General features: G+C 30.6%; 2 protein-coding genes across 6 annotated transcripts in view; one reads left to right on the top strand and one right to left on the bottom strand.

Annotated features, from left to right (window-relative positions):
- Positions 1 to 239: 239 nt before the first annotated feature.
- LOC115883635 (calcium release-activated calcium channel protein 1-like) lies at positions 240 to 10,025 on the bottom strand. 4 transcript variants are annotated; one of them, XM_030902005.1, is made up of 4 exons: positions 9,564 to 10,025; positions 3,292 to 3,429; positions 2,390 to 2,511; positions 240 to 1,452 (listed from the first exon to the last, which is right to left on the bottom strand). In XM_030902005.1, the coding sequence occupies exons 3-4, from the start codon at positions 2,495 to 2,497 to the stop codon at positions 805 to 807; spliced, it is 756 nt and encodes a 251-aa protein (XP_030757865.1). In that variant the 5' UTR covers positions 2,498 to 2,511; positions 3,292 to 3,429; positions 9,564 to 10,025; the 3' UTR covers positions 240 to 804. The 4 variants fall into 4 exon arrangements, with proteins under 4 accessions (XP_030757865.1, XP_030757867.1, XP_030757866.1 ...); XM_030902007.1 differs by lacking the exons at positions 3,292 to 3,429; positions 9,564 to 10,025 and adding an exon at positions 2,911 to 3,015; XM_030902006.1 differs by lacking the exons at positions 3,292 to 3,429; positions 9,564 to 10,025 and adding an exon at positions 2,869 to 3,005.
- The window catches only part of LOC115883634 (SEC14-like protein 2), a 56,390-nt gene continuing 33,001 nt past the window's right edge, over positions 3,251 to 26,639 (top strand). The window contains exon 1 of one of the 2 annotated variants that reach the window (XM_030902004.1): positions 3,251 to 3,333. Coding sequence is in view for 1 of the 2 variants with exons in the window: in XM_030902003.1 (XP_030757863.1) it covers positions 18,855 to 18,908 (54 nt within the window). In the remaining variant the exon portion in view is untranslated. Of the gene's footprint in view, positions 3,334 to 18,733; positions 18,909 to 26,639 lie in introns of those variants that run through there. The other variant, XM_030902003.1, reaches the window with a different exon arrangement.

Below are 26,639 nucleotides of genomic sequence, written 5' to 3'. Positions count from 1 at the left end.
AATTTAAAATACGATCTTTTAAGCGAAAACGTCAAAAGTTGACATATGATATGTCATTCTATTCAGAGTGTCATTTTCTATCAAATAAAGTGAAAATATACCGAGGGTGCCGTTTAAAAATCAAAAGTTGTCATCATTTCCGGTGAAACAGGAAGTGACCCAAAACAATTGAATACGTCAATCAATCCTCATTTATGTCATATACTAACATACCAAGTCTCGTGTTTTTATCTAAAAAAGGAAAAAAGTTATAGAGATAACCCACTTTTGAGACGCACCCAATATATTCATTCAATTAATTTTAAAATTTCTTATTTAAGAATTTCAAAATTATTCCTGTAAACACACGCTTATTGTCTAGTTTAAGTAGTCCAAGTTAAGTTGGTTTATATAATATTTCATATTTAATATTAATAATACCAAATAAAAGATTTCATATTAATAATACCAAATTGACTAAAAATATTTATGCTGAACATTACAAAGTTTAAATCATTTCTGAAATTTAAAAAATATTTATATTTGTAATAATGGCACACTTAATACAGAACCATCTAAATAAGTACTAAAAAAACTTAATATTAACATATCTATTTCAATTGTAAATAAAATTCTGAAGTCAATTCAGTAAAATTATGAGATTCCTAAAAGTTACTTTTAAAACTTTATAATAAAATATTCCTTATATTGTCACTATGAACTAAACAGTTTCAATACATTAGTTCACTGTATCTTGGGCAAACTTCATTACGAAAAATATCTATTTACACAGCCATATATATGTCTTAAAATTTTCAATTTCTATCATACTACTTGTATATTATTTTGCATCGAGTCCCCAGAGAAGAGTTTATTGCCTGTCACATCACCAATCTGATCGTTCATTTTTTTCAATTCTTTCATACTAATTTCGTATTTGTGGGCCACCAAAGATCGGTAGAAATGCACCGCAAATGCCAAAAACACAAATAAAATAGGCACTAGAACCACACAAGCTGACCAAGCAGCTATCTCGTTTACATTGTAAAATTTAAGCCAGCAAATTATTGCGATCTCTGCTAGGAATAGTAATAAACCTAGCAAAGTTGAAAAGGCCCAAGCAATTTCAATATACCAATGTAATCGCTCATGCGGAGATTCATCTACAAAATTTATCGAGTCCAAACTGCATACTGTTTCGATGTTCGGAAGTATACAGGTGCTGATCATTAAGGCTAACATGTGCACTGCCACTAACAAAGTAGTTATCACTGCGAAAACCACCAGGATCGGTGATGGAATGGATTTTTCGTCGTTGAGCTGGAGCTCGACCATGGCAACCATGGCAAAGCCAGAAAGAAGAGCTGATGTTTTGCTAGAAGCCTTCAATTTTGCTTTGGATAGGTGCATTTTCCTCCAGGAAAGGTAGCGAGGGGTATGGAACATTTCCTCGTTCATTGACATTTTCTTATGCTAAAAATTAATAAATATATTAGGTTTGGAGGCATTTTTGCAAAATTTAAATTTTCTCTATTTGATGTTTATTAGTGATGTATTTACTTTGTAGAAAAAGGATTTGATAAAGATCTAATACAGATGGAAACGTTAACAATGATAATGTGTTTGACTTAAAAAAATATTTTATTACACCGTCCATAAACCCAAGAAACCATCTTCAAAAAAAATATATATAGGTATCTATTGTCTGAAGAATGGTATAATCCAAAAAGAAATATATTTTTATATTGATAAATTAAAACTTTAGTTACAGAGATAAATAATGATTTAAAGAAAGACATTGTTTTAAAATCACAATTTTAGTAGATTTTGAGAAATACTTAGTTCATTAATTGTTACAGTTACATTTTTAATTTATTATAATTGTTTTTACATTTTTAGTTTTATAAATGTTTTGGGATTGTGAAAATTTACAGTATTTTGATTTAAGTTATATGCAGATGTTATTAAAAAAATTGTATGTCTAATTTTTATTTTTTAGTCTAATATTTACATAGCAGTGCCTATAAACGTGCATTTTGTGACTGTTTTTTTATTTAACACATAATGTTTAATTTTTAGACTTTCTATGGGTTAAATATGAGACACATTTTCTGCATACTGACGTTTTTAGGGGTAATTTTGGTATATTTATATGCTTTTGCAACAGTTTCCTTACCACCAAATGCCTTTTATAGAAGAAATTCTTTTGTATTTAAGTGGTTGTAATTAAGAAAAAATACTAAAGCTTTGAAAAATGTCTAATTGTCTAATTTTTGCACCACTTGGGCATACTATACTTATGCACATACTTATGCACTATTTTTTTTCTATCTGTCAATCAAAGAACGACTTTGAGAGACAAAATCATAATAAAAAAATCATTTGCATAATAATAATATAAAATTCTTACTTTATTGTAACCTCTGTTAAATAATTGAGTATTATTTGTAGTTGTATGGTCCTGATGAATAGATTTTCCCAAATCCAAACCAACTGCACTTGTGCTCCACACATACATTAGTTCACAGAATTCTACAAAAAAATAAATAAAAAACTTAGTCATGAAACCAGTTGCACTTCAGTTCCAACGTACATTATAGCACAGAATTCTACAAAAAAGAATAATAATTTATTATAAGATAATAATAAACTACTACTCATAATAAATTGACATGATATAAAGTGATTTCTTTTTTTGCCTGTGGTACAATAATAAAAAATATCAATACAGGCATTTTATCATGTTATTACTCAGTAAGAGCTACACAATAAAACAGGCATAAACACTGATTATCATGGTATAAATATTTAGATGGTTCTTATCGAAAGCTGGCCAAATGTTTACAGAAACTGCGAATTTTATAACACCAATTTAAAAAAAAAACTTACTGTGACATTAAATTTTCTATATTACGTTATAAATAAAAATACCTCATCGTTTTTCTGTTGTTATTGCACGCGTCGAACACAGTAAATATTAATTATAACATCATTACAATCAAAAACCACTTGCGAAAAAAAATCCGCGACACGCAAACAGAAATTGAGGTTATGCCAACTGTCAAAACTTTCTCAACAAGATTTCTTCTCCTTCTCTGGTATGTAACTTCCGTATAAATCCGACTCGCTTTAAATAAAATGTAAATAAACACGGTAGACACAATAAATTCATTTTTAAAAATAGTAAGAATGCGTTAATCACGGTGTACAAAAAATTATCTTACATAATAATCGTCTACGGGCAATTACGGTTTGTTTGTTTACTAAATTTTAAACGATGTGTGATTAGACAAGATAATTGAATGAACTTACTTGGTACTCCAGTGGAAGGTTGTCTAGGAGGTGGTTTCTTGGGTATGTGCCTGCTATTAATTTGATCTAATTCTATGATATGATCATTCGTTTCCTTTTCATTTTGAAAGGGTTGAGTTTTTATCCCTTTGCAATAATCTAGAATCAAAATTGAGACGAGTTTTAGTTATTAAATAGCAATATAAATTGACAACAATAAATCAGATGTGAGATTTCACGTTCTTGCCAAATCGAACGATCGGAGATGATGGCAAGCAAAAGCAAGTTTGCAGTCAAGGAGTGGGGTTGATATCTCCGTAAATTTGAATGAGGTAATAAAAATGTATAATTATTATGATAGTTCTCAATGTCTATTTATGAGCAATTCATCAGAGCTTTCTTTGGACAATCAATGATTTTTTAAGGAAATTTCATTTGAATTTCTTTTGTTTTAGCTTTCAAAATTCAAGCTTATTTAAATCTTAAATTTATTTATTTATGCATTAATATAGGTATAATTTAGCCGTTATTTTTTTGAAGGTAAATCAATACATTCGATTCATGTTATTGTGTTTTTAGAAGGCATAATAATTTATAATGTTCCGCTGCTGAATTAGTAAAATAATAAGGGGAACTATGGTTAAATTATTTAGCGTGGTTAATGTCTCGTTAATTTTTAATTTTATTTGTTTTGGTCATCGAATTTGGTAATTGTATTTAATTAAAAAAAAAAAATAGAAACCAGTGCTTCCCATTGAAGGTAAATAAATATCACACATTTTGTATATTATCAAAAAAAAAATAGGTACTACAAGGGTACTACGAAGACATGGAAGAATAAAGAATATAAAATTTAGTATTTTGCTAATAACAACTGGTACTGTATTTTGCTAATATGTACCTGGGTACTTACTTAAAATAGTGGTATTTTAGAATTTTGCTAATAATAACTAGGTAAAATAAAAACACTAAATCACCACAATACACCAAAACACTTTTACTTTTACACTGGACGCGCGTTTCGCTAACCATGTTAGCATCATCAGCAGATGATTATAAACTAAAGTACAATCTACAAGATGAGCGTTTATATACTCGCTCAGTGGGCCCCGAGTGGGCGTGGCAAAATCTAGCCAACCGAGTCAGAGCCAACTGAGCGTAACAGTTAGATTTCCGCCACTAGAGTAGTAGGAACAAAAAAACTTGAAGGAATTGGACCGTTGACTCTGTTCATACTATCTTTACATTTATTAATTCTGATGCTTTCATATGCATCTAATTGCCTGTAATTTGAGACTTGTTTAATTAATTTTAAATTATTAAGATCTATACAATGTTCATTATCAACAATATGTTCGGCAACGCAAGATTTATCCGGTCTACCATATCTTATCTGAGCTAAATGTTCTTTAAATCTAGTTAATATTGATCTTCTAGTTTGCCCAACATATTTCTGATTACAATCTTTACAAGAAATTTCATAAATACCCGACCTTTCCAGTGGAGGTGTTTTATCCTTTGTATTGCCTAATAATTGTTGTAATTTATTATTAGCACTATACACAAGTTTATAATTGACATTCTTAAAAATTACTTTTAGACCACAGGATAACTCTCTATCAAACGGTATCGAAAAATATTTAGACGTATCTTCCTCCACTTGAAAAGTCGAATTTTCAGGAAATCATTAAGCTATACCTACGTTTTCTAATTAATTTATCAACTAGTGAAGGAGAATATCCATTACACTCAGCTACATTCCTAATGTAATCTCTTTCTATTTCATTTCTTTCGTTGGAAAGTGGGAAACTAAGTAATCTATGAACTAAGAAATTTAAACTAGCCATTTTATGTTCAACACTATGATGTGATTCATTAGGAATATATCAGCGTGTGGTATTTTTCCTATAGATATCAAATTCCACGCAATTATTAGTATTTCTAATAACTAATACATCTAGAAATGGTAATCTGTCGTTGTTCTCAATTTCATGCGTAAATTTAATGGAAGGAAAACGATTATTTAACTTAGAAATAAAATTATCTATGGTGTCTCAATGTGTGTCAAAAACAACAAAAATATCATCCACATACCTAACCCATACTCTTGGAAAATACTTAAACTGATTCTTAGCTTCCACTTCAAACCTGCTCATGAATAAATTAGCCAAAAATGGAGACAATGGATTACCCATTGCTGTACCTTCCCGCTGTTCAAAAAAGTTGTTATTAAATTGAAAACAGTTTTGTTTCATACATAACGATGTAAGCTCAATATATTCAATCACAGTTTTGTTGTCGAGACCATTTGCGTTCAGTAATTCCTTCAAATAGCCTAAAGTATGTGGAATTGGAGCACTTGGGAACAACGAAGATACATCAAAGGAGACCAAAATTTCACCTTCATGCAATGTTATATCTTTAATTTTGTTAATGAATTCAATATTATTTCTAACTGAGAAAGAAGGTTCATGATCAGGTAAATTTTCAAACTCACTTGATAACCATTTTGCCAAATTATAAGTCGGAGAACCTACAGCCGAAACAATTGGGCGCATAGACTTGTCCGGTTTATGAATTTTTGGCAAAGCATACAATTTTGGTAATGAGGGATTGGATACTTGCAATTTCCTCTTTAAAGAAAGATCAATAAGGGTGTTACATTCTTTTAGAGTTTTTTTAACGTCTGCTACCATCTTCGGCAAGAGATTCTTTTTCAAATTTATGTAGGGGCCATTATCGATTAAGTTCGATAATTAGTTCGATAATTCGATAATAATTATCGATAAGTTCGATAATAAGTTCGATTCCAGTTTATAATCATCTGCTGATGATGCTAACATGGTTAGCGAAACGCGCGTCCAGTGTAAAAGTAAAAGTGTTTTGGTGTATTGTGGTGATTTAGTGTTTTTATTTTGCTGTGTAACACCAAAGGTTCCAACCCTCAACTGTAATAACTAGGTAATTAAAATATTCTTATAATCTTTAAAAATCTCTAAAAAGTATTTACTTATACAGGGTTGTTCACCACATACGACACGGAGTATTGTAGCTAAACGATTATAGTTTTACAAATTTCAAGTTTTGGGTTCGATGTAGGACTATTAGAGGTACAATTTAAAAATAATTTTACAAGATACAGAGTATCCCAAATAAGTAAAAAATATCAAAGTTGTATTTTTTTAAATGGAACACCCTGTATATTATTACATTTTTAGTTTCTACGATTAAAATAAAGGTAAATTTGATTGAGGTTTATTATACTTAAACTTACCGTTTTTTGAAATATTTTCAATTTTGTGAAATTGCAGTCAAAATTTTAAGGCTTCATTTCTCCAAGAGTACCAAAGTTTTTAATATTAAATATTTACTGAAGTTTATTTATTGGTCAGTTATTGTGTTGCAATAATAAAAATAATACTACCTCATACAGAGTGTCTAAAAATTTATTTTAAATAATTTCTAGCTTCAAACGGCAATAACTTCTTTAATTTAAACGGAATGCCCTGTATATTTTAGGAGAATCAGATGCACAATTAAATTGTCTATCAAATTGTATTATGCCATTTTTTATCTATCCCTTCAAGTTTTCGTAGAAAATGCATTTTCTTATAATTTAGACTTCATTTATCAATATATCCATGGAATATTGACATTTTAGATTGTTTTTAAAGCAGCAAATGTACAAAATGTACAGACTAGTAATATTATCGTTTTTAGCAAAACGATAATATTACTAGCCCATTTGTATGCAAAAAGAAAACTATTTAAATCTTTATCAAAGAGTATACCATTAATTAAATATAACACCATTATTTCCGCCCATATACTAATTAATTACATACTTAATTGTGTTCGTTAATAAATTATTATAAATAAATGTGGATTTGAGTCAGAAATCAATATAATAATAAGTTATCAAATTAAAGTCTCTGTTGTTATAAATAAGTATTTATGAAAAATGAAATTTCATTTTTAAGGTGTTACTTTTTATCACACTGTCTAATGCCCATACAAAATTCAGTTTTTTAGTATTTGGAGCAATTATTATTAATCAACGCAAACAGTCAGTTAATGTAGTTTGAATACTGGAATCATATATTAATTGGTCCTCTTTAACAAATATTTAAACAGTTTTTTTTTATTTTTTTAATGAAATAAACGAATTATATCGACAATATTAGTATCTGTACTCTTTAAAAATTTGGTACATCTTTAAAAACAATCTCAAATGTCAATATTCCATAGGTATATTGATAAATGAGGTCTAAATTATAAGAAAATGCATTTTCTACGAAAACTTGAAGGGATAGGTAAAAAATGGTATAATACAATTTGATAGACAATTTAATTATGCATCTGATTCTCCTAAAATATACAGGGCAGTCCATTTAAATTAAACAAGTTATTGCCGTTTGAAGCTAATAATTATTTAAAATAAATTTTTAGACACTCTGTATAAGGTAGTATTATTTTTATTATTGCAACACAATAACTGATCAATAAATAAACTTCAGTAAATATTTAGTATTAAAAACTTTGATACCCTTGGAGAAATGAAGCCTTAAAATTTTTACTGCAATTTCACAAAATTGAAAATATTTCAAAAACGGTAAGGTTTAAGTATCATAAACCTTAATCAAATTTACCTTTATTTTAATCGTAGAAACTAAAAATGTAATAATATACAGGGTGTTCCATTTAAAAAAAAATACAACTTTGATATTTTTTACTTATTTGGGACACTCTGTATCATGTAAAATTATTTTTAAATTGTACCTCTAATAGTCCTTCATCGAACCCAAAACTTACAATTTGTAAAGATCTCGTTGTTTAGCTACAATACTCCGTGTCGTATGTGGTGAACAACCCTGTAGAGGCTTTTATACATTTTGCAATATCTACATATGTATATAAAATGTTTATCTGTGTCATCTCTACTGAAGTAACGACTTGCTCTAGAAAGTTGCTTTTTTTTACTAAAGAATAGCTAATTGGCTCTTCTAAAAACTGTCATCGCCGGATTTTTTGTTTTTCATTTAATTAAAAAAATAAAAATAAAAAGTATTATTTTTTCCTGATGTCGCATGTCGTGGCGGATGCGCCAGGCTTCAACTAGTTTATTATATTTTATAATTGGAGGTAATTTTTAAAATATACTTAAGAATTTTCCTCAAAAATAGAGTATTTTGACTATATTATAATAATTCTTATAATAATACAATCAATTAAATAAAAGTTAGTTTATTTTATATTATTTTATATTTTTGTTGTTTTAAATTTACACTTTACATTATTTTTTTAAAACAACCCTCTTAGAAATGACACGGCTTTAGGTATACGTATTATTACAGTTGGGGATTGGAGCCTTTGGTGTTACAACAGAAAAATAAAACACTAAAACACCACAATACACCAAAACACTTTTACTTTTACACTAGACGCGCTTTTACACTGGACGATTAAAACTGGTTCCTGGTTCTAGTTTTAACCATCTGCTGATGATGCTAACATGGTTAGCGAAACGTGCGTCTAGTGTAAAAGTGGTTTGGTGTATTGTGGCGATTTAGTGTTTTATTTTGCATACGTATTATCCTATTATGATAAGAAAAATTATCTGAAAGGTCTAGTGATCTAAAATTAAATGAACAGTAGTAACGGTAGTCTTTTTATAACACATTTATCTTTAGACCAATCTTGTATAATCCTTTAATCTGTATACATATTAAAGGATTTATGTAGCTTAAGGTATAAAAGGGATTTAGTACGTTAATTTCAGTTGATAGGTAGGTATGTAGATTTTTGTCTAAAGAAATATATTTTATTTTAAATTATAATTATTTTTTAGTAGTATATTTACATAATATAATAAGACCATTTATTATTATTCTATATAAAAATAGGCACAAATTTATACGTAACAGAATTTGAGGCACTAAAATAAGTGTATAGTGTAGTCAAAGCATTACAAACTGCTATTTTTAATTACATAATGTTTAATATTGTAATTACATGTGAAAAAAAATGAATTAAAATTTTGAACAAGTCTTGTCATACTTAACAAGGCAAAATAATTAAAATATACAGAATTTCTTTTTAAAAATATTTTTAGACTTTAAATAAACCAGCTAAACATAAGCAAATGGCATTTTTTATATTTTAATATAAATAAATACAGAATAGTTGGCAGTGTTGGCATAAACAAAAAAATGTCATTTCTGGATAAGGAATTCTAACATATACACATGTGTTTTGTCTATATTTACTTTTAGATAAAAATAAACGAATCTCACCTGACTTTGCGGTATCCAGTTTTGGAATAATGGTGTGATTTTCCAAAGGCACAATTGGCGAAAAATTTCCACAATTTCATGGAAATAAATCAAGGAACAGATTTTTAGCGTTACGTGAGTGTTATCAATGCGATCCAAAACAAACTAAATCCATAATATCTCCCCTCTCTATGCCGGGTTTTCGACTAAACCAGTGGCGGGTATAAAAAAAGCAAGACTCAAGAGGCAGTGAATTTAATTTAAGCAAAAATGTAGTACCAAAAGAATGTTTTTTTGTTTAAATATTGTTAAAGATACTTAATTATTTATATATTTAACCTTAAGTTCTATTTTAGTCTCTAAAAAGTGTTGTTCACCTGTGTCTCTGCTTTATCAATAAAATTTTTACGTACTTAAAATCCATTTATACTGGACCATTTTTCAATTACTTGTCAGACTGATTGTGAGATTATCTCGGGGCATGAACATTTATTTTCGAATGAATTCGCATGTTTCGGATACTAATAGACTTATTACGTTATTATTTTAAGTTATTGTTGCGTTATTAACTAATTACGAAATAAAAATGCGGAGATGAAAAACATGAATTTATTTAAATTAGGTATTGTTTTATATTTCACTTTTTTAAATTTGATAAGTTTTAATGAAATGGCGAATGCGCAAGTTTTTACCAAATTTTATGGAATTTAAATCACACAGATAACATATTTTATAAATATGGTTTACTTTGTTATCTGTGACAATAAATTAATATATTATTTTATATTTCTTTTCTTATTTTTAATTTATGTAATTTCCAATACTGGCATGATTTTATAATCTTTTAAAAGAGTACCTATACAGGGTGTCACAGAAATAAGTATTTTAAGGGGTGGTAGATCTCGATAAAAGAAACATATTTTTTCTTTGTCGTTTTTCAAATAGGTCCAAAATAACGGAGTTATTTTACTTTAAAAATTTAAAAAAAAAATTTTTTTCCTAAAATTTTGAGAACCGCTGGATTTTTTTGTATTTTCTTTCTTGTAAATTTAATCTATTACCTAAGTTGCCACATTATCAAGAAATTATGTTTTTTGACTAAAAACTAGAAAAAATTCAAAAAAAAAATTTCAAAAAATTCCGAATTAAAAAAAAAATTCGCGGAAAAAACCTCATGGGCGTGTTTCTGGGGTTGAACTATACTACCAGTTAAAATATTTGCACTTATTTCTGGGACAACCTGTATAAATGAATAAAAATGAAACAGATAGGGGACTTAATAGAAATATATTATACACAGGGTGTCCTCAAAAATCGGGACAGAATCGACTGTGAATATGACGATTTAACATTTATATTCCATACCAATTTAACTCTTAGTTACGTAATCGAGGGCGCGATTTTTAAATTTATTGTTGCCAACCATACATCATTTTTAGTGTACAGGGTGGGTCAAATTCGACGCTTTTAAATGGAAACACCCTTTTCTATAGGAGATAGACGAAAACTAATATCGGTGTCTGGAGCTCAATTTTCATCAAAAACATGATGGTGAAAACCGCACATCATTGTATGTTACCATTTCGGAGTTACGGGGCGTTTTTCAAAAATGTGCATTTTTAACAAATCTCTGTAACTTTTTTGCTATGGAAAATTTTGTATTTCTATGAAAACATTTCCAACGCGCCTTTTTACGTAGAATTTAATGGTTTAAGTATATTTTTTTTCAAATTAATAATTTAAGAGTTATCAACAGGAAAATTGATTTTTTATTTGGGACACCCTCTATATTTTTAATTAACTGAAAAGAATTTAAAATTACCTTTCTAAAAATATAGCACATTTGATATTTTGTTATAATCCCCTTCGAAATACAGGATTTTTAAAAGTTCGTCACTTTTAACTAGTAGGCTTTGGACCCCTTATTGATGATATGCCCTTAATGGAACTCGAAAACATATTTTTCCAGCAAGACGAAGCACTGCCTCTGAACGCTGAAGTTATCAGCAAATTTTTGCAGCCAATTTCAAGAATAATTGGATAGCTAACCAAGGTCCCAGCCGTTGGCCGTCGAGGCCGCCTGATTTAGTACCCATGGATCTAATCCTATTGATATATTTGCGGAAGAATAATGGTTCCTTATTCTTCCGTATAATCTAGACAAGAATTAAAAATAGTTAGCAGTTATGAGAGGGTATCTTTCACCCCCACTGAGTTAATGAATTCCGCGAGAAATGTTCAAAAACTGCCCCGTCTGTCCATAACAGAAGTCGGTGGATATGTCGAACACCTGTAGCAAAATCTCCTTGGTTTGCTATTTATTTTTATTGTTATTAGATATAGTTTAAACGTGTTGATGTTGGTTAAATATATTTTAAATTGTTATAAAATTCTGCATCTCTCATAACAAATATTATTTTCGTTTTAATTGATGCTCATAGCTAGATTTTTTTTGCATTACAGCCGGTGCTGTTCAAAGCCTACTTATTTAAAGGGGGCGAATTTTTATATGCTCTATATCTCGAAGAGGAATCGAGCAAAATATCAAGTGTGTTATATTTTTGGAAAGGTAATTTTAAATTCTTTTCAATAAATTAGAAATATACAGGGTGTCCCATATAAAAAATCAAATTTTCTGTTGATAATTCTTAAATTATTAATTTTAAAAAAAGTATACTTAAACCATTAAATTCTACGTAAAAAGGTGCTTTGGAAATGTTTTCATAAAAATACAAAATTTTCCATAGCAAAAAAGTTCCAGCGATTTGTTAAAAACGCATATTTATTGTAACTCCGAAACGATAACAGATATCGATATGCGGTTGTCACCATCATGTTTTTGACAAAAATTGAGCTCCAGACACCGATATTAGTTTTTGTCTATCTCCAATAGAAAAGGGTGTTTCTATTTAAAAGCGTCGAATTTGACCCACCCTGTACAGGGTGTTGTGTTTTTGGTGTACAAAAATTTTAAATGAGAAGTAATTTCCTTGCTGTGGGGTGTCACTTATGGACGAGAGTATACAGTATACAGGGTGTCACAATATTCCGTGGACATAGAACTACTACGTATTTTTTAAATCAAAATCAGTTAATGCTTCTTTTGTCTGTTAAAGGGCATCAACATTTAATAATCCCGAACGTTAATTAATTCAAAATTTATGAAGTTTGTAGTGTGTTGTTGATGAACTAGTAGATCATCGTCTACTATCACCTACTTGATTTTAACGTTTGATTTGATAAGAAATATTTTATGTAGGTGTATGTCAGCTTCCAAAAAAAAAATTGTTTTTCTCAAAAAGTATGTGTGCTGGCATTTTTTTCCAAGAAGCAAAAATTGTAGTAAATACAAGAACAGTTTTACGAAAAAGAAATTAGTCGTCCTTGAATTTGCAAAGCATTTCTGCTCCAATTTATGTAAGGGTAGTTTTCATCCTTCTTGTAACATTACTATTTTTTTTTCAAAACAAAACATAGGCACTCAAAATCTTACTCACAGACTCACATCGGAATATGTGATTAGAGATTTAAAATATCTTAAAAAATGTGTTTATTTTTTTTAATTTGATACCCTCTGGATAAACTATGCACTTTTGTATAGAGATAAGTTGCGTTCTTGAGATTGACATTTTTTGTTCCAGAGATATTCGGTGTTAAATATTTCTGAAAACAAAAAATATTTCTTTTTAGATTTTTTCAAATAACTCGAGATTTGTTAGAGATATAAGAAAACGGTTTGGGGCAGTCAATTCTACGCAAAATGAACTATCAATAAGAATATTTTAGTTGTGAGACATTTCGATTTTTGACTAAATTTGCATCGATTTGTAGGTATGGATTTTTTGATTGGATTTTTTCGAAAAATTTTGGAAAATCGATTTTGCTTATTTTGTAAGATGCTGTAGTCCTGAATGTGTACTTTACAAAACCGTTTCGTTTTTGAGATTGACACTCTTTGTTCCAGCCATATTCGGTGTTAAATGTTTCGGAAAACAGAAAAAAATACTTCTTTTGTAGATTTTCTCAAATAACTCGATGTCTGTTAGAGATATCGGAAAATGACTGGATATTTTCGAAAAACTTATTTGTGTGTATATTATTATGTGTTAACGTATTTTGATTCCAAAAGTACCTACCTACGTAGTAGATCTGCGTCCACGGAAGATTTTGACATCCTGTATATGATTTCAACAGACAACATCCAAAAAGGAGAAAAAACAATCTATATTTGAATTAGAATGGAAAACAACTGTCAAATACATTCATATCCGTATGATCGAAAAAAAGGTCGTACAGTTGGCTTGGAAAATGATGTGATCGATTACATTCCCCACATAATTTTATATACACAGGGTGGTCCGAACTGTATTCTGTAGTTTGAGATGTTTTCATTTTGTCGAAGAAAAATTTATGATTAATTTAAAAAAATAAATTTATCATTTCAGTCAACTGTACTACTTAGCAGTACTACAGCTGTACTACGTAGCAGTTACTATGTACAGTATCTACTCCAAGACACCAATTTTCATCCAAATACGACGTTGAATGACGTTACTTGAGAAATTATTTGGAAAAAACACAGCGATTGGCATTTCAAAGCCATCGCTCAGGCAGTTTTTTTTCGATTATATGGTATTTGACAGACTATTATTATGAAATAAGACCTGTGATGACAGCTTAGTTCCTTTTTTAATAAATTTTAATATTAAATTTATAAATTTCCGAATGAATTATTTTTTTTTTTCGTGGGGAAAAATCTGCAAACCAGAATCCAGAATGAATTATTTAAAATTAATTTTGTAGATAATGGTCCTGTTTTTTTAATAAAATTGGGTTTTAACCTGTTTGTATGGTAGTATTAAAAACAAAACTATTAAGGAATAACAAGCAGTACAGGTTATACAAGTAGATTAAATGAAACCTGATGTGACCACTACGCAAGAAGATACGTAAATGAATACCTAAAAATATACCTACAAAGACAGAAGAGACACATCGATCGGGAAAAAGGCCGTCATAATAGCCTATGATATGATAATCATTCATATTTTCTCTCTCTATACGTCATTTATTTTGAATTTATATCTAATGGCCGCAGAAATACCTTGTGATGAAAAAAAAAACGGCGTCCAGTTGGCTCAGAAATAACGATCGATGATTTAAATCTGACAATTTAAGCGTGACATAAGGAAATGGGAGAGTCACAAAGTTGCAAAAATCAAAAAAAAAGTTGCGTATGCACTATTAACCCTTTATAGGTTGATGGTCGCTAAATCGACCTCTTTAATTTACCCAACTAAATCAGTCGCGTGGAAGTGTATCATTGCCCAGTTTGTTTACTATGCTTATTTCTATTCTCGCTTTGGCCATTTAATCAACCATATCTATACGTAGGCCGAATTGGCGCGTAAAGTTAACCTAAGCGGTTGATATACAGATATAATCAAAATGAACTTACTCTTTTCTTTGGATGACACAATTTAGTTTCTTACATTGGATGATACAGTTTATACTTTATACATATATGTCACTGTAATGTCCGAAATGCGGTAAAACCTAGGTTATTTGGGGATTATTGGTAAATCCTAGGTTTAGCGCGCTTATCCTAGATTTTACCGCGCTTATCCTAGGTTTTACCGCTTTTCGGACATTTACAGCCACATATACATTAGATCATTACATATTATTTATTTGCTTTAACAGTCTCTGGTTGAAAAATCGACCACTACTCCCTCACTCCCTTATTTGTTAACTTTTTGAATAATGTTATTAAGAAGATACACACATGGCCAAAATTATTGCATATAACGATATTTTTATTTTATTTTGGACCTAATATGATTCTTTTTATATTTTTGGACATATTGGCTTACTACACGACTAACTAATATAAAATTAAAAATCTAAATGCAACTAGGCTGTTATTATAATTTTATTTCACCATGAGTGAAAATCAACAAAAACAAATTTCATTTTAAACAGAAAATATTGAAAACAATTTTAATTATTTCTCACAACTAATAGTCTTTATTGCCTCCTCGAGCCTCAATACAAGCTGTAAGAAGACGTGGCATGTTCTCAATTAAGTTGTCCAGAAGATGTTGAGGAATGGCTTCCCATGTTTCGCGCTCAGCAATTTTCAATTCATTTAAGGTACGGGGGGAGGGGGGGATCATTCCTTTTGGCAATATGGCGTTTTAGTATGTCCCAAGCATGCTCCATCACATTCATATCTGGAGACATCGCGGTGGCCACCACCAGTTTTCCTTATACCCTCTTCCTCACAAAATTGGCGAACCGCTAAATTGCGATGTAGAGCACATGGGAGGAGCATTATCGTTACCGTCCATGTAAACAAATTCATCCCCCACTGCCCCTCGAAATGGACGCACAATAGGCTCTAAAACGGCATGTAAAAAGATATGAGGCACTTGTCATTGTGCCATCAATAAAAACAAGAGGAGTTCGAGCTTCGTGCATTATACCTGCCCATACCATAATGCTCTCCCCTTGAAACAGGACACGGGGTTGGGCTGCATTCAAGCGTGCTCGTCTTCCAGGTGCTCTCCAGACCAAAATTCGTCGCGAGTCTGACACTAGGCCTATTCTTGTTTCATCACTAAACATGACGAAATTCCAATTAGGTCCATTTGCTCTCATCTCCTCAGTTCATTGTAGTCGCGTAATTTTGTGCTGTAAATTAAGCTTCGGAACACGTAGAGGCCTCCTTAAATGTAATCCTCTGTCATGGAGTCTTCTTGCTATGGTTTTTTTTTAAACATTTACTCCTTCAAGGCGAGCTAACTCATTTTTAATAGCAGTACTAGAAAGCAGGGGATTGCGTCGTGCAATTAGGGATATTTGACGGTCTTGCACACCAATAGTAACTCTCTTTCTACCTCTTCCAGGCCGGTCTGTAACTTCGTTTGTCTCCCTGAATTTTTTTTAATATTCGCGAAACATCGCTTTGGTTAACTCCTACAATTTCAGCTATTGCAACTTGCTGGTAGCCCTGTTGAGACAGTGTTACTATTCTGACTCTATTAAACTGTGAAATAATGTTTCTAGGCATTTTAAGGCCAAAACAATGGTCAAATTTCTTCTGAAACCCAAGAGACCACAAATCGAAATGTGCAAGAATTTGTAATAATATTAGGTCTGAACGATAAACATTGTTTTCTATATCCATTTTAACAAAAAAATGTTCATTACAGATTATCAAAGCTATGTATAAAAAAAGATTCTTATTAAATTCCTTTCCCTATATTTCTAAACGATATATGCACTAATTTTGGCCATGTGTGTATGCTCCCTTTGTGCTAGTTTATATATTTTTGCAGTCAGTTTGATTAAACTAGAAAATAATTAGTGCCCTATAAAGGGTTCCCATATAACACAACACAATCCTATAGATATCTTGAGGATATCCTCCAAGGATATAGTAAATATCTTAGGGATATCCAAAAACTAGAGGAGGATATTTATGGGATATCCAGATGGGACAAAAAAAGTCATCTTCAAGACATCCCTAGGCAAGCCTTTTACGATTATTTGGGATATTTCTAGGATAATACAAGGATGATGTTGGGAGCATTATAGAATATTTTTAGGACATTATATGAGGATTGTTATTTGACAATACTTACTTCATCCTTAGTTTATAGTAAAAACGTTCGCGATTTAGTTTTATTTAGCCACATTTTGACGTTATTCATTGGATATTTTTATTAACAGCTCTAAAATATACCTACATATTATGTCAATGAATTTTGCGTCAAAATTTAGAAGTTTATTTGTATGAATGTACCATCGAAAAAAAAAACGGCGTTCAATTGGCTTGAAAATTACGATCGATAGCATTCCCCATATAATTTTACATACAAAATAACATCTTCATTTCCAAGCCACCTCTGACGCCGGTTTTTTCGATCGTATGGTAGGTATTATACCAGATTATACTACCCTTTATAGAATCTAGCAGTTTATGTCTAGCAGCAACAGTTTACATCAAAGTTAGCACACAGGATACAGGTATAATTTCTAACATCACACATTCCAGAAACTCACAATTTAAACACAAAAATAGGATTTCTGTTTGAATAGATCAAACACGAAAATGGGTTTAGGGATAAAGAACAAGGGGTTTTCAACAAATTTTTACCTATAATTTTGTCACAAATTTTTCATTGTGAGACCCTGAGTCGTTCGTCGTTTTTCGACATTAGTTGAGGTTAGGATAGAATTTCTGCTAGAACAAGGCTAGAACTATGAGTATAAGAAAAAACTAAGTCAAACTCAACCAGTTTTGTTAGTTTCAATCATTTTTAAGCCCATTCAATATCGACAAACGACCGAATTCACCTCGAATTTCACTAAATCAAAGAACTGAATAATATACGATGCAAAAACAAACAACTGTCGAGATGGATTGTGGGAAATTTTTTGCGCGGGCGTTTTAAATTCTCTGTATTACTGGGAGTGGCCAAGCTCATAAATATCCAGATTATCTAGAAGATACCAACAGGCTATTGTGTTGCCTTGACGTAATATATATCTATCTGTATGGTTTATTGCATTTTATCTAATATAAAAAGTAGTACATTATTTATTTTTCCTAAATATCTAGACGATATTGTTAGGATATTTTATTATCATAAGCATGTTTGGATATCTCAGCTGGATATACATTAGATATACGACAGAGATATCCATAGGATATTCTATTCTGAGACATCTACAGGATTTCAGGGTGTCTGGAGGATATCCTATAGATGTCTTTATAAGATGATTTTATAATGGGACATTCCGACATTCTATGAATATCCTGCGGATATTGTGTGTTATATGGGTTAATATCTGAAACGCACAAGTATTTCTTTGTGACTATTTTTCATTTTTGAAAACCAGTACACGCTCACCAGTAAAAAAGCTACATCATAAACTTTTCGGCTTTTTAGCATCTAATTTTTACAATACAATAGGTCCCCATTACGCTCGAGTAAATCCTAATGTAATAATTCCCATTTCTCTCCCCAATTAGTTGATTTACTCAATATAAATCGTCAAATAGGCACACACAAATTCTTCGATAAATTCTATCGACAAAGTGACTCAATATCTTTACTACTGGCGCTTACACCAAGTCGTTTCACTACTTTTTCGGTTAAAGTGGGACTAGGATAATTCCATTCTCGACGCAAGTTTCACTTTCGTGTCGGTTCTTCGCTGCTCAAGTAGATTGCCAGCGGGTCTACACAGCACGTAGCACACGCAGAAGTGAGCGAGTAGTGAATGTGAACTGGTGTACGAAAAATGAATACAGAAAATCCCGTTCTAGACGACGATCAGCGCTTCGCTTTTATGAAAGTAAGCCATCATTTCTTAACATAAGTGAGATTTTTTATCATTCGTAATAAGCGGTTTCTTGTGAAATATGTGCGGAATATTTGTGTGTTTTATTTTGGTTCTATTAAGGAGAAATATAGCTAGCTTTTTACAATGCTTGTTTGCAATGTTTTTTTAGTAGCTCAAAAGGAAAAAATCGGAACCCTGATAGGATCACTCCAGTGTTGTTCGTCCGTCTGTCTGTTAAGACCTTGTTAAGACCCTTTATCTCGGGAACGCGTGCAGATATCGTGCTGAAATTAAAACGATTTACTCAGGTCTACTGTCCTTTGAAGCTTTGAAAAAACAACCTTCTAAGTTAACGCAAAAAAAAGATACGGCCCTTTATGCCGCAAAAAACGTATACAGGGTTGTTCACCACATACGACACGGAGTATTGTAGCTAAACAATCGTTTAGCTAATTATATTATAATTATAATTATATATATTTATTATTATAATTATAATATACTTATAACATCTAATCAGATGTTTACAAATTTTAACTTTTGGGTTCGTTAAAGGACTATTAGAGCTACAATTTAGAAATAATTTTACAAGATACAGAGTGTCCCAAATAAGTAGAAAATGCTATAGTTGTATTTTTTTAAATGGAACACCCTGTATATTATTTTATTTTTAGATTCTACGATTGAAATAAAGGTAAATTTTATTAAGGTTTATCACACTTAAACCTTACCGTTTTTGAAATATTTTCAATTTTGTGAAATTGCAGTCAAAATTTTATGGCTTCATTTCTCCAAGGGTATCAAAGTTTTTAATACTAAATATTTACTGAAGTTTATTTATTGATCAGTTATTGTGTTGCAATAATAAAAATTATACTAGAGTGTCTAAAATGTTATTTTAAATAATTACTAGCTTTAAACGGCAATAACTTGTTTAATTTAAATGAAACGCCCTGTATATTTTAGGAGAATAAGATGCATAATTCAATTGTCTATCAAATTGTATTATACCACTTTTTACCTAGCCCTTCAAGCTTTCGTAGAAAATGTATTTTCTAATAATTTAGACCTCATTTATCAATATACCCATGTAAGATATATACCCATTTAGATTGTTTTTAAAGCAACAAATGTACAAAATGTACAGGCTAGTAATATTTTCGTTTTTGACAAAATTATAATATTACTAGCCCATTTGTACGCAAAAAGGAAACTATTTAAATCTTCATAAAAGAGTATACCATTAATTAAATATACCACCATTGTTTCCGCCCAAATACTAGCTAATTACATACTTAATTATGTTCGTGAATAAATTATTCTAAATAAATATGGATTTGAATCAGAAATCAATATAATAATAAGTTATAAAAATGAATGTCTCTGTTGTTACAAATAAGCATGTGTCAAAAAATGAAATATCATTTTTAAGGTGTTACTTTTTACTACACTGTCTAATACACATAAAAAATTCAGTTTTTTAGTTTTTGGAGCAATTATTATTAATCAACGCAAACAGTCAATTAATGTAGTTTGAATACTGGAATCATATTAATTGGTCCTCTTTAACAAATATTTAAACAGTTTTTTTTTATTTTTTAATGAAATAAACAAACTATATCGACAATATTAGTATCTGTACTCTTTAAAAATTTGGTACATCTTTAAAAATAATCTAAAATGTCAGTATTCCATGGGTATATTGATAAATGAATTAAAATTATAAGAAAATGCATTTTCTACGGAAACTTGAAGCTATAGGTAAAAAATGTTATAATACAATTTGATAGACAATTAAATTATGCATCTGATTTTCATAAAATATACAGGGTGTTTCATTTAAATTAAACAAGTTATTGCCGTTTAAATCTAGTAATTATTTAAAATAAAATTTTAGACACTGTGTATAAGGTAGTATAATTTTTATTATTGCAACACAATAACTGATCAATAAATAAACTTCAGTAAATATTTAGTATTAAAAACTTTGATACCCTTGGAGAAATGAAGCCTTAAAATTTTGACTGCAATTTCACAAAATTGAAAATATTTCAAAAACGGTAAGGTTTAAGTGTAATAAACCTTTATCAAATTTACCTTTATTTTAATCGTAGAAACTGAAAATGTAATAATATACAGGGTGTTCATTTAAAAAAATACAACTTTGATATTTTTTATTTATTTGGGACACTCTGTATCTTGTAAAAATATTTTTAAATTGTAGCTCTAATAGTTCTTCAACAAACCCAAAACTTACAATTTGTAAAAATCTAATCGTTTAGCTACAATACTCCGTGTCGTATGTGGTGAACAACCCTGTATTTCGACACTTTCAAAGGAATCAAAACATTTCAAAATTTATAGGGTATTTTCCGTTGATCTAGAACTACTAAATTTGGCAGGTAATATTGTCTTATACTACAAATGTGCTACAAACTTCAAGTATAGGGAAAAATCTGAAAACTATAAATTTCCAATTAAATCATAAAAAATATACAGGGTGGCGCCTCTCATACGCCGCGGACGCTATACGGAGAACGACAGTTTGTATTGAAATGAAATTTTGTGAGCATATGTAGGTTAATTCAGAGCACTTTTTCGAAATATAGAGAGTTCTACAGGGTGTCCCCAAAAAAAGTTACACATTAAAGTTGTGTTTTTGTAATGGAACACCCTATATATTAATTGATTTTCGGATTCTGGGAGAAAAATAAAGGTGAGTTTTATAAGTGTATGTCTAAAATGTAAGGTTTTTGACATATTTAACATTTTCTAAAAATAAAGAACAATTCATAAATTACTATAAAACCTACCTAAATGGGCTCTTTCACAAAAAATAAAATACCCAATTCAAGGACAAAATCTGAAATAGAAGACTATTTTCAGTATATTTATCCAAAAAAATAGTTCCGCGACATTGAATAATTTTTTTATAGGCCCTCAAAATTGCTTTAATTTGAAATAATTTTAAAGCGCCAATTGATGACGTATGAAAAATACACCCAATCACATTGCAGAACCGTGCTCGTGCGCCAGCCAACAACTGGCAACATTGCGATTTGATTTGACAGCACCACCTCAACTCAAGGCCAATCAACATGATATGGGCAAAGCAAACATGGCGGAGAAGGCAGCGCATTATTAAATTGTTTACCTTTAACCTGAAAAGCCGGTAGTGGTTTTTCGTTCCGATTGCATACCAGAAATAATTAATTATCTCTAGTTTGTGTGCTTCTGCAACACGTTTGTTTAGTTCTTAGTGTTCAGTGCATGGTGTGATCAGAAAATTGTGATAAAATAACAGTGTAATAAAAATCCGAACCAGACATTCCATATAGAGAACTTCAAACTTTTGTGCTTGTCGTACTCCTCTATTATTAATTATTTTAAGGTGAGAACTAGAAGTATTTATCAAGATATTACACCTAAATGAGTAAAAAGCCTTCGCCGCGAGTCTGCATAATACTTTATAATAGTTACTTTTACAATAATCAAAAGATAGGTATTAAAGGGTAGGTATTAACATTTTATTGTAGCATGCCTTTTACATGCTCTGTTCCAAATTGTAACGGAAATTATAGAGGGGGTCCCAAGGTTTCTGCTTTTATATTCCCCAAAAATGACGAGCTTCGTAAAAAATGGTTGATGGCTATTAAAAGAGATTATTTCACTCCTACTAGTAGTTCTCGGGTAAGAAGTGCATTAAATATGTCTCAAAAGGGCCAAAGGCCAAAGCCTCTGTTACCCTAGTGAGGATATAGTTATGGCTACTGCTTACACTTACCTCACTATAGGTAAAATATTGGAAGAAGAATCAAGCTTTTTACATCAAAAAGATCACAGAAAGATATTGAGAACATTGACATTTGAAAATATAAAGGGCCTGGATGTAAGTCTTTTTTTAGGTCACAATTTCCCCTCACATACGTCAGAATTTATTATTAAATCCATCTTGTTTAGAATATCAAATATATTTTATTGAAGAACTATGCAAAAAAAGGAATGACGTCTTTACCACAAAGACAATACCCTATGTAAAGAGAAAGAGTAAAGAAAACTAAGCTAAGCGTAAGTTTTACTTACGAACCCCTAAAAATGTATTTAGTTTTTTTTTCTATATAAAATCTTGAAACACATATTATATTTTTAATTTATCCTCATCTATTATAGCTTAAATTTATTCCCATTTGTGTAATGCTGCAAAACATAGAAAAAATATTCCATATTTTTTGACCCAAACCAGTGTAGTTTATAATTCGAAGAGCATTTACCAAGGCTTTTACTAAGACAAGTAACTTCCTATACTGTCCATAATAGTATATATTTATCAAACGTTCAGTAAATTCTAAACTATTGTAGGTAAGTGTTTGCAATTGAATATTTAGTTTATATTGCTATTTTCTGTCATATATTTCTGGTTATTTCTTTTTCCGCTGATTTTTAACACCCTATATATGCTACTTCAAGTTTGAATGTTTTAACACTACTTATTTTCTGAGAAAGCAGACCTTTTTATAAAAAGTAACTAACTGATGTTTTCATAAAAGTAATAATACAAAAAATTCCATACTTATGTGGAGAACTTTGACTCCCTGTAAATTAAAAAATTAGTGAAATATTACGTAATCTAACCCGACATTTGTGTGAAAAATGTCTATTTGGAAACAAAGCAGGTTTTAAAATACGCGCCAAATAAAGCACTTCTATCTCCGCCATATTGGATAAGGTTGAATGGCCTTATGTGGAGGTGGTGATGGGTCAGCATGGTGGCCCGGCCGCGGTCGTGTTGCCGCTTTTCAACATGCTAGGTGTGACGTATTAAAAATAAAGTGCGGATTTTTATTCTGGGCTTTTTTGTTTTTATTTATTTTCTTAAGAACCACTTCAAATTTTTCGAAAGTGAGATAGCAGAAAATTCTAGAATTAATTGTTTTATTCAATTATGCTAATTCCAAAATATAGTGAAAGAGCCCATTGGAATTTACCCGGTATAGCCTAATATATAGTTAAATTAACTATTGTACTTTAAATCAAATTAAAACTTGATCCAAAAAGTTATACAGGGTGAGACAAAATTAACATTGAACATTGGTCACCTTTAAAAGCATGTTACTCGTTTATTTTAAATGGAACACCCAGTATATTATTTCGATATTCAATGGAGTATTCATGTCTCTTCAAAATACTATCAATGTTTCCTAGCCCTCAAACCAATATTTTCGTAGATATTTTCATTTCCATGATTTGATCTGGGTAAATCTTTATTGAGCCGAGCGTCTCGTTTGCGTCGCATCCGCGTGTCGAAATGGAATCAATTCACTTAACTTAAATTAGACCGTTCAGGCAGACAGCGTCGCGTTAGGCGTTGCGCTAGCGTCCGATGAGCGTCGGGGTTCAAGTTCAATGGGGCGGACGCGACGCTCTCAGCCTGAATGTACCTTTAGGCTTTATTTTTATGCATCCGTTGTCCGACAATACGTTGATACGATATTAATTTTATTAGTAGAATTTAAAGACTTTGATTGGTTAGAAAATAACGCAGTTCTTAAATTTATTGAATTTTCATGCCTCCGTTTATCGGATATACGTTGGTGTCATTTTATATTTTCGTTTCCATAACGATTTTGCTAGTTTACTTATATGTTTATTAAGGTTAGATTAAATTTGTCAAAAAAGTGTCAAAACGTCCGTTATCGTATGAACCTTTGAATAAGAAGATTAAGGAAGGAGCATAATGCTATCCATGTATTCGTGCATGGTGGGCGGAAAAAGCACTCTAGGGTGGGGATCCTTGACAGTTCTGTTTGACGATTCATTTGACACATTTGAATTTGATTTAAATTTTGTGGATTTGTCAGTCTTTACGGAGCTTATTTTATGTTATTTATTATTTATTCTACTACTGGTAGTTGTATAAAGATAGTAAATCTAAGGTGCAAAAAATAGTGAAACAAACTTCAGTGTGGCTAGAGATAAAAATAAAACAAAATGTTCCTGTGAAAAATTAGAAAAAATTCAAATCCTTATGACTATAAGAAGCGGGAAAATACTATGCTGTTGGATGTAACACGTTTTAATACAAAACAGATTAATGTATTTATCATTGTAACATTACAATGATAAATGTAAATTGCGATTTTGTGGCCTACTTAATTATATGTATTTTTAATTATATACAGTATTATTCAATCAATGTTTACATTATAAGATACCGATGGCAAGAGTATTCCGAGATAAATGCCTACCACAAATACAATAATTTATACAGGATGTGTCAAAAACATATGCCAACTCCAGGGGTGGATGGGCCATATGGGAAAACGGTAAAATTTCCAGTGGGCCGGTCCCGATCAGAGCTCAAAAAAAGATTGGATTAGCAAAAATTAAATGGTTAATCATCTAACTTAGGTGACGTAGGATCCTTAGTGACTCCATAACTAACTAATCAGTTTACATCAGTATAATCGTCAGTTGCTTTTAAACATGAACACCTATTTGTAAAATAACTATTGTAAAATGTCTTTCTCTGGGACACTTATAATTTTAATAATCATCTGTTTTTTAGGTCGGTTTGAAAATTTTTATTATACAAGGTGAGTCTATAAGTGCAAAAAGGCTAATATTTAACACAATTTACAGACATTAGGGGAGGCCCGAGCACCATGGGCCCTCTCTGTATCCGCCACTGAGTGCAAATATTTTCAGGACTGGTAGATCTCAATAAAATAAACATAATATATTCTCTTTACCGAGTTCAAATCGAGTTATTAAAGTTTGGAAATTTAAAAAAAAATTGATTTATTTAAAAAAAAATTGGGCCACCTCAATTTTTCGGTATTTGCATCTCCTTTAGTGCCGTAATATCAGAGATTAAAAAAATATACCGTGGGAAAATTTGCCGTGAACACGAAGTTCTAAAAAATTTATATCAGGAACATTTAAAAGAAAATGCTCGATTTTTAACATCTTTTTTTGCAAAAAAAGCTCATAGACGTGTGCCTGAGGTCGAACTATGCCACCCCTGAAAATATTTGCACTTATTTAAGACTCACCCTGTATAGTTTTACCCACTATTCTTTTATTAATAACTAATTAATGGCTAACTGGCAGCAGAAAAAAGAATGAATAGCATTAGGTAAATTTAAATAGTCTCGATCTAAATGTATACTAAGAATACGGTAGCGTAGATTGACAACTCGTTGCAATATTTTTCGAGCTTCCCTTTGTAAAAAGGTAGACTAATTTGACGCGAACTCTGTGGTTGACGGAGAAAACATATCTATGATTGGTTTGAATTGGGGACGGACTAAAAGTCCCAGAAGACCGAGTCTGAGAACTAAAAGCCAAGTCTAAATTGTTGTTTAAAATGTTGTTAAAATGAATTTGCTAAAAATTACTGAGACAGCAGAGAAGAGTTAAATATGGTTTAAACTAGATTAGATAATAAAATATCAATAGGTATGTCTCGAAAATCCAAATATTCTTATTATGGACTGTAACATAGCATTACATTTATATCCACTGCCTAGGTATTGCCTAAGTTTTTTCGTTTGAGTCATGGCATGATCATACAAGATGCCAAATGTAGACAAGTATAGAGGAAAAGTTTCGTGATAAGAACTATATAATAACCTAAAAAATGCTGCAATTTTAATGGCGACCGTGGTTAATTCAGTTAAAAACACGTATACACGACGCAGAGAAGTAAAGTGTAGCAGAAAAGAGAGAATTTCTTTCTACAAT

This window comes from Sitophilus oryzae, unplaced genomic scaffold (assembly GCF_002938485.1).
Source record: "Sitophilus oryzae breed Bouriz unplaced genomic scaffold, Soryzae_2.0 scaffold_1974_pilon_pilon, whole genome shotgun sequence".
NCBI lineage: Eukaryota > Metazoa > Arthropoda > Insecta > Coleoptera > Curculionidae > Sitophilus > Sitophilus oryzae.
Note: the sequence above shows the minus strand (reverse complement) of the source record. Positions and strands in the feature narration are given on the sequence as shown.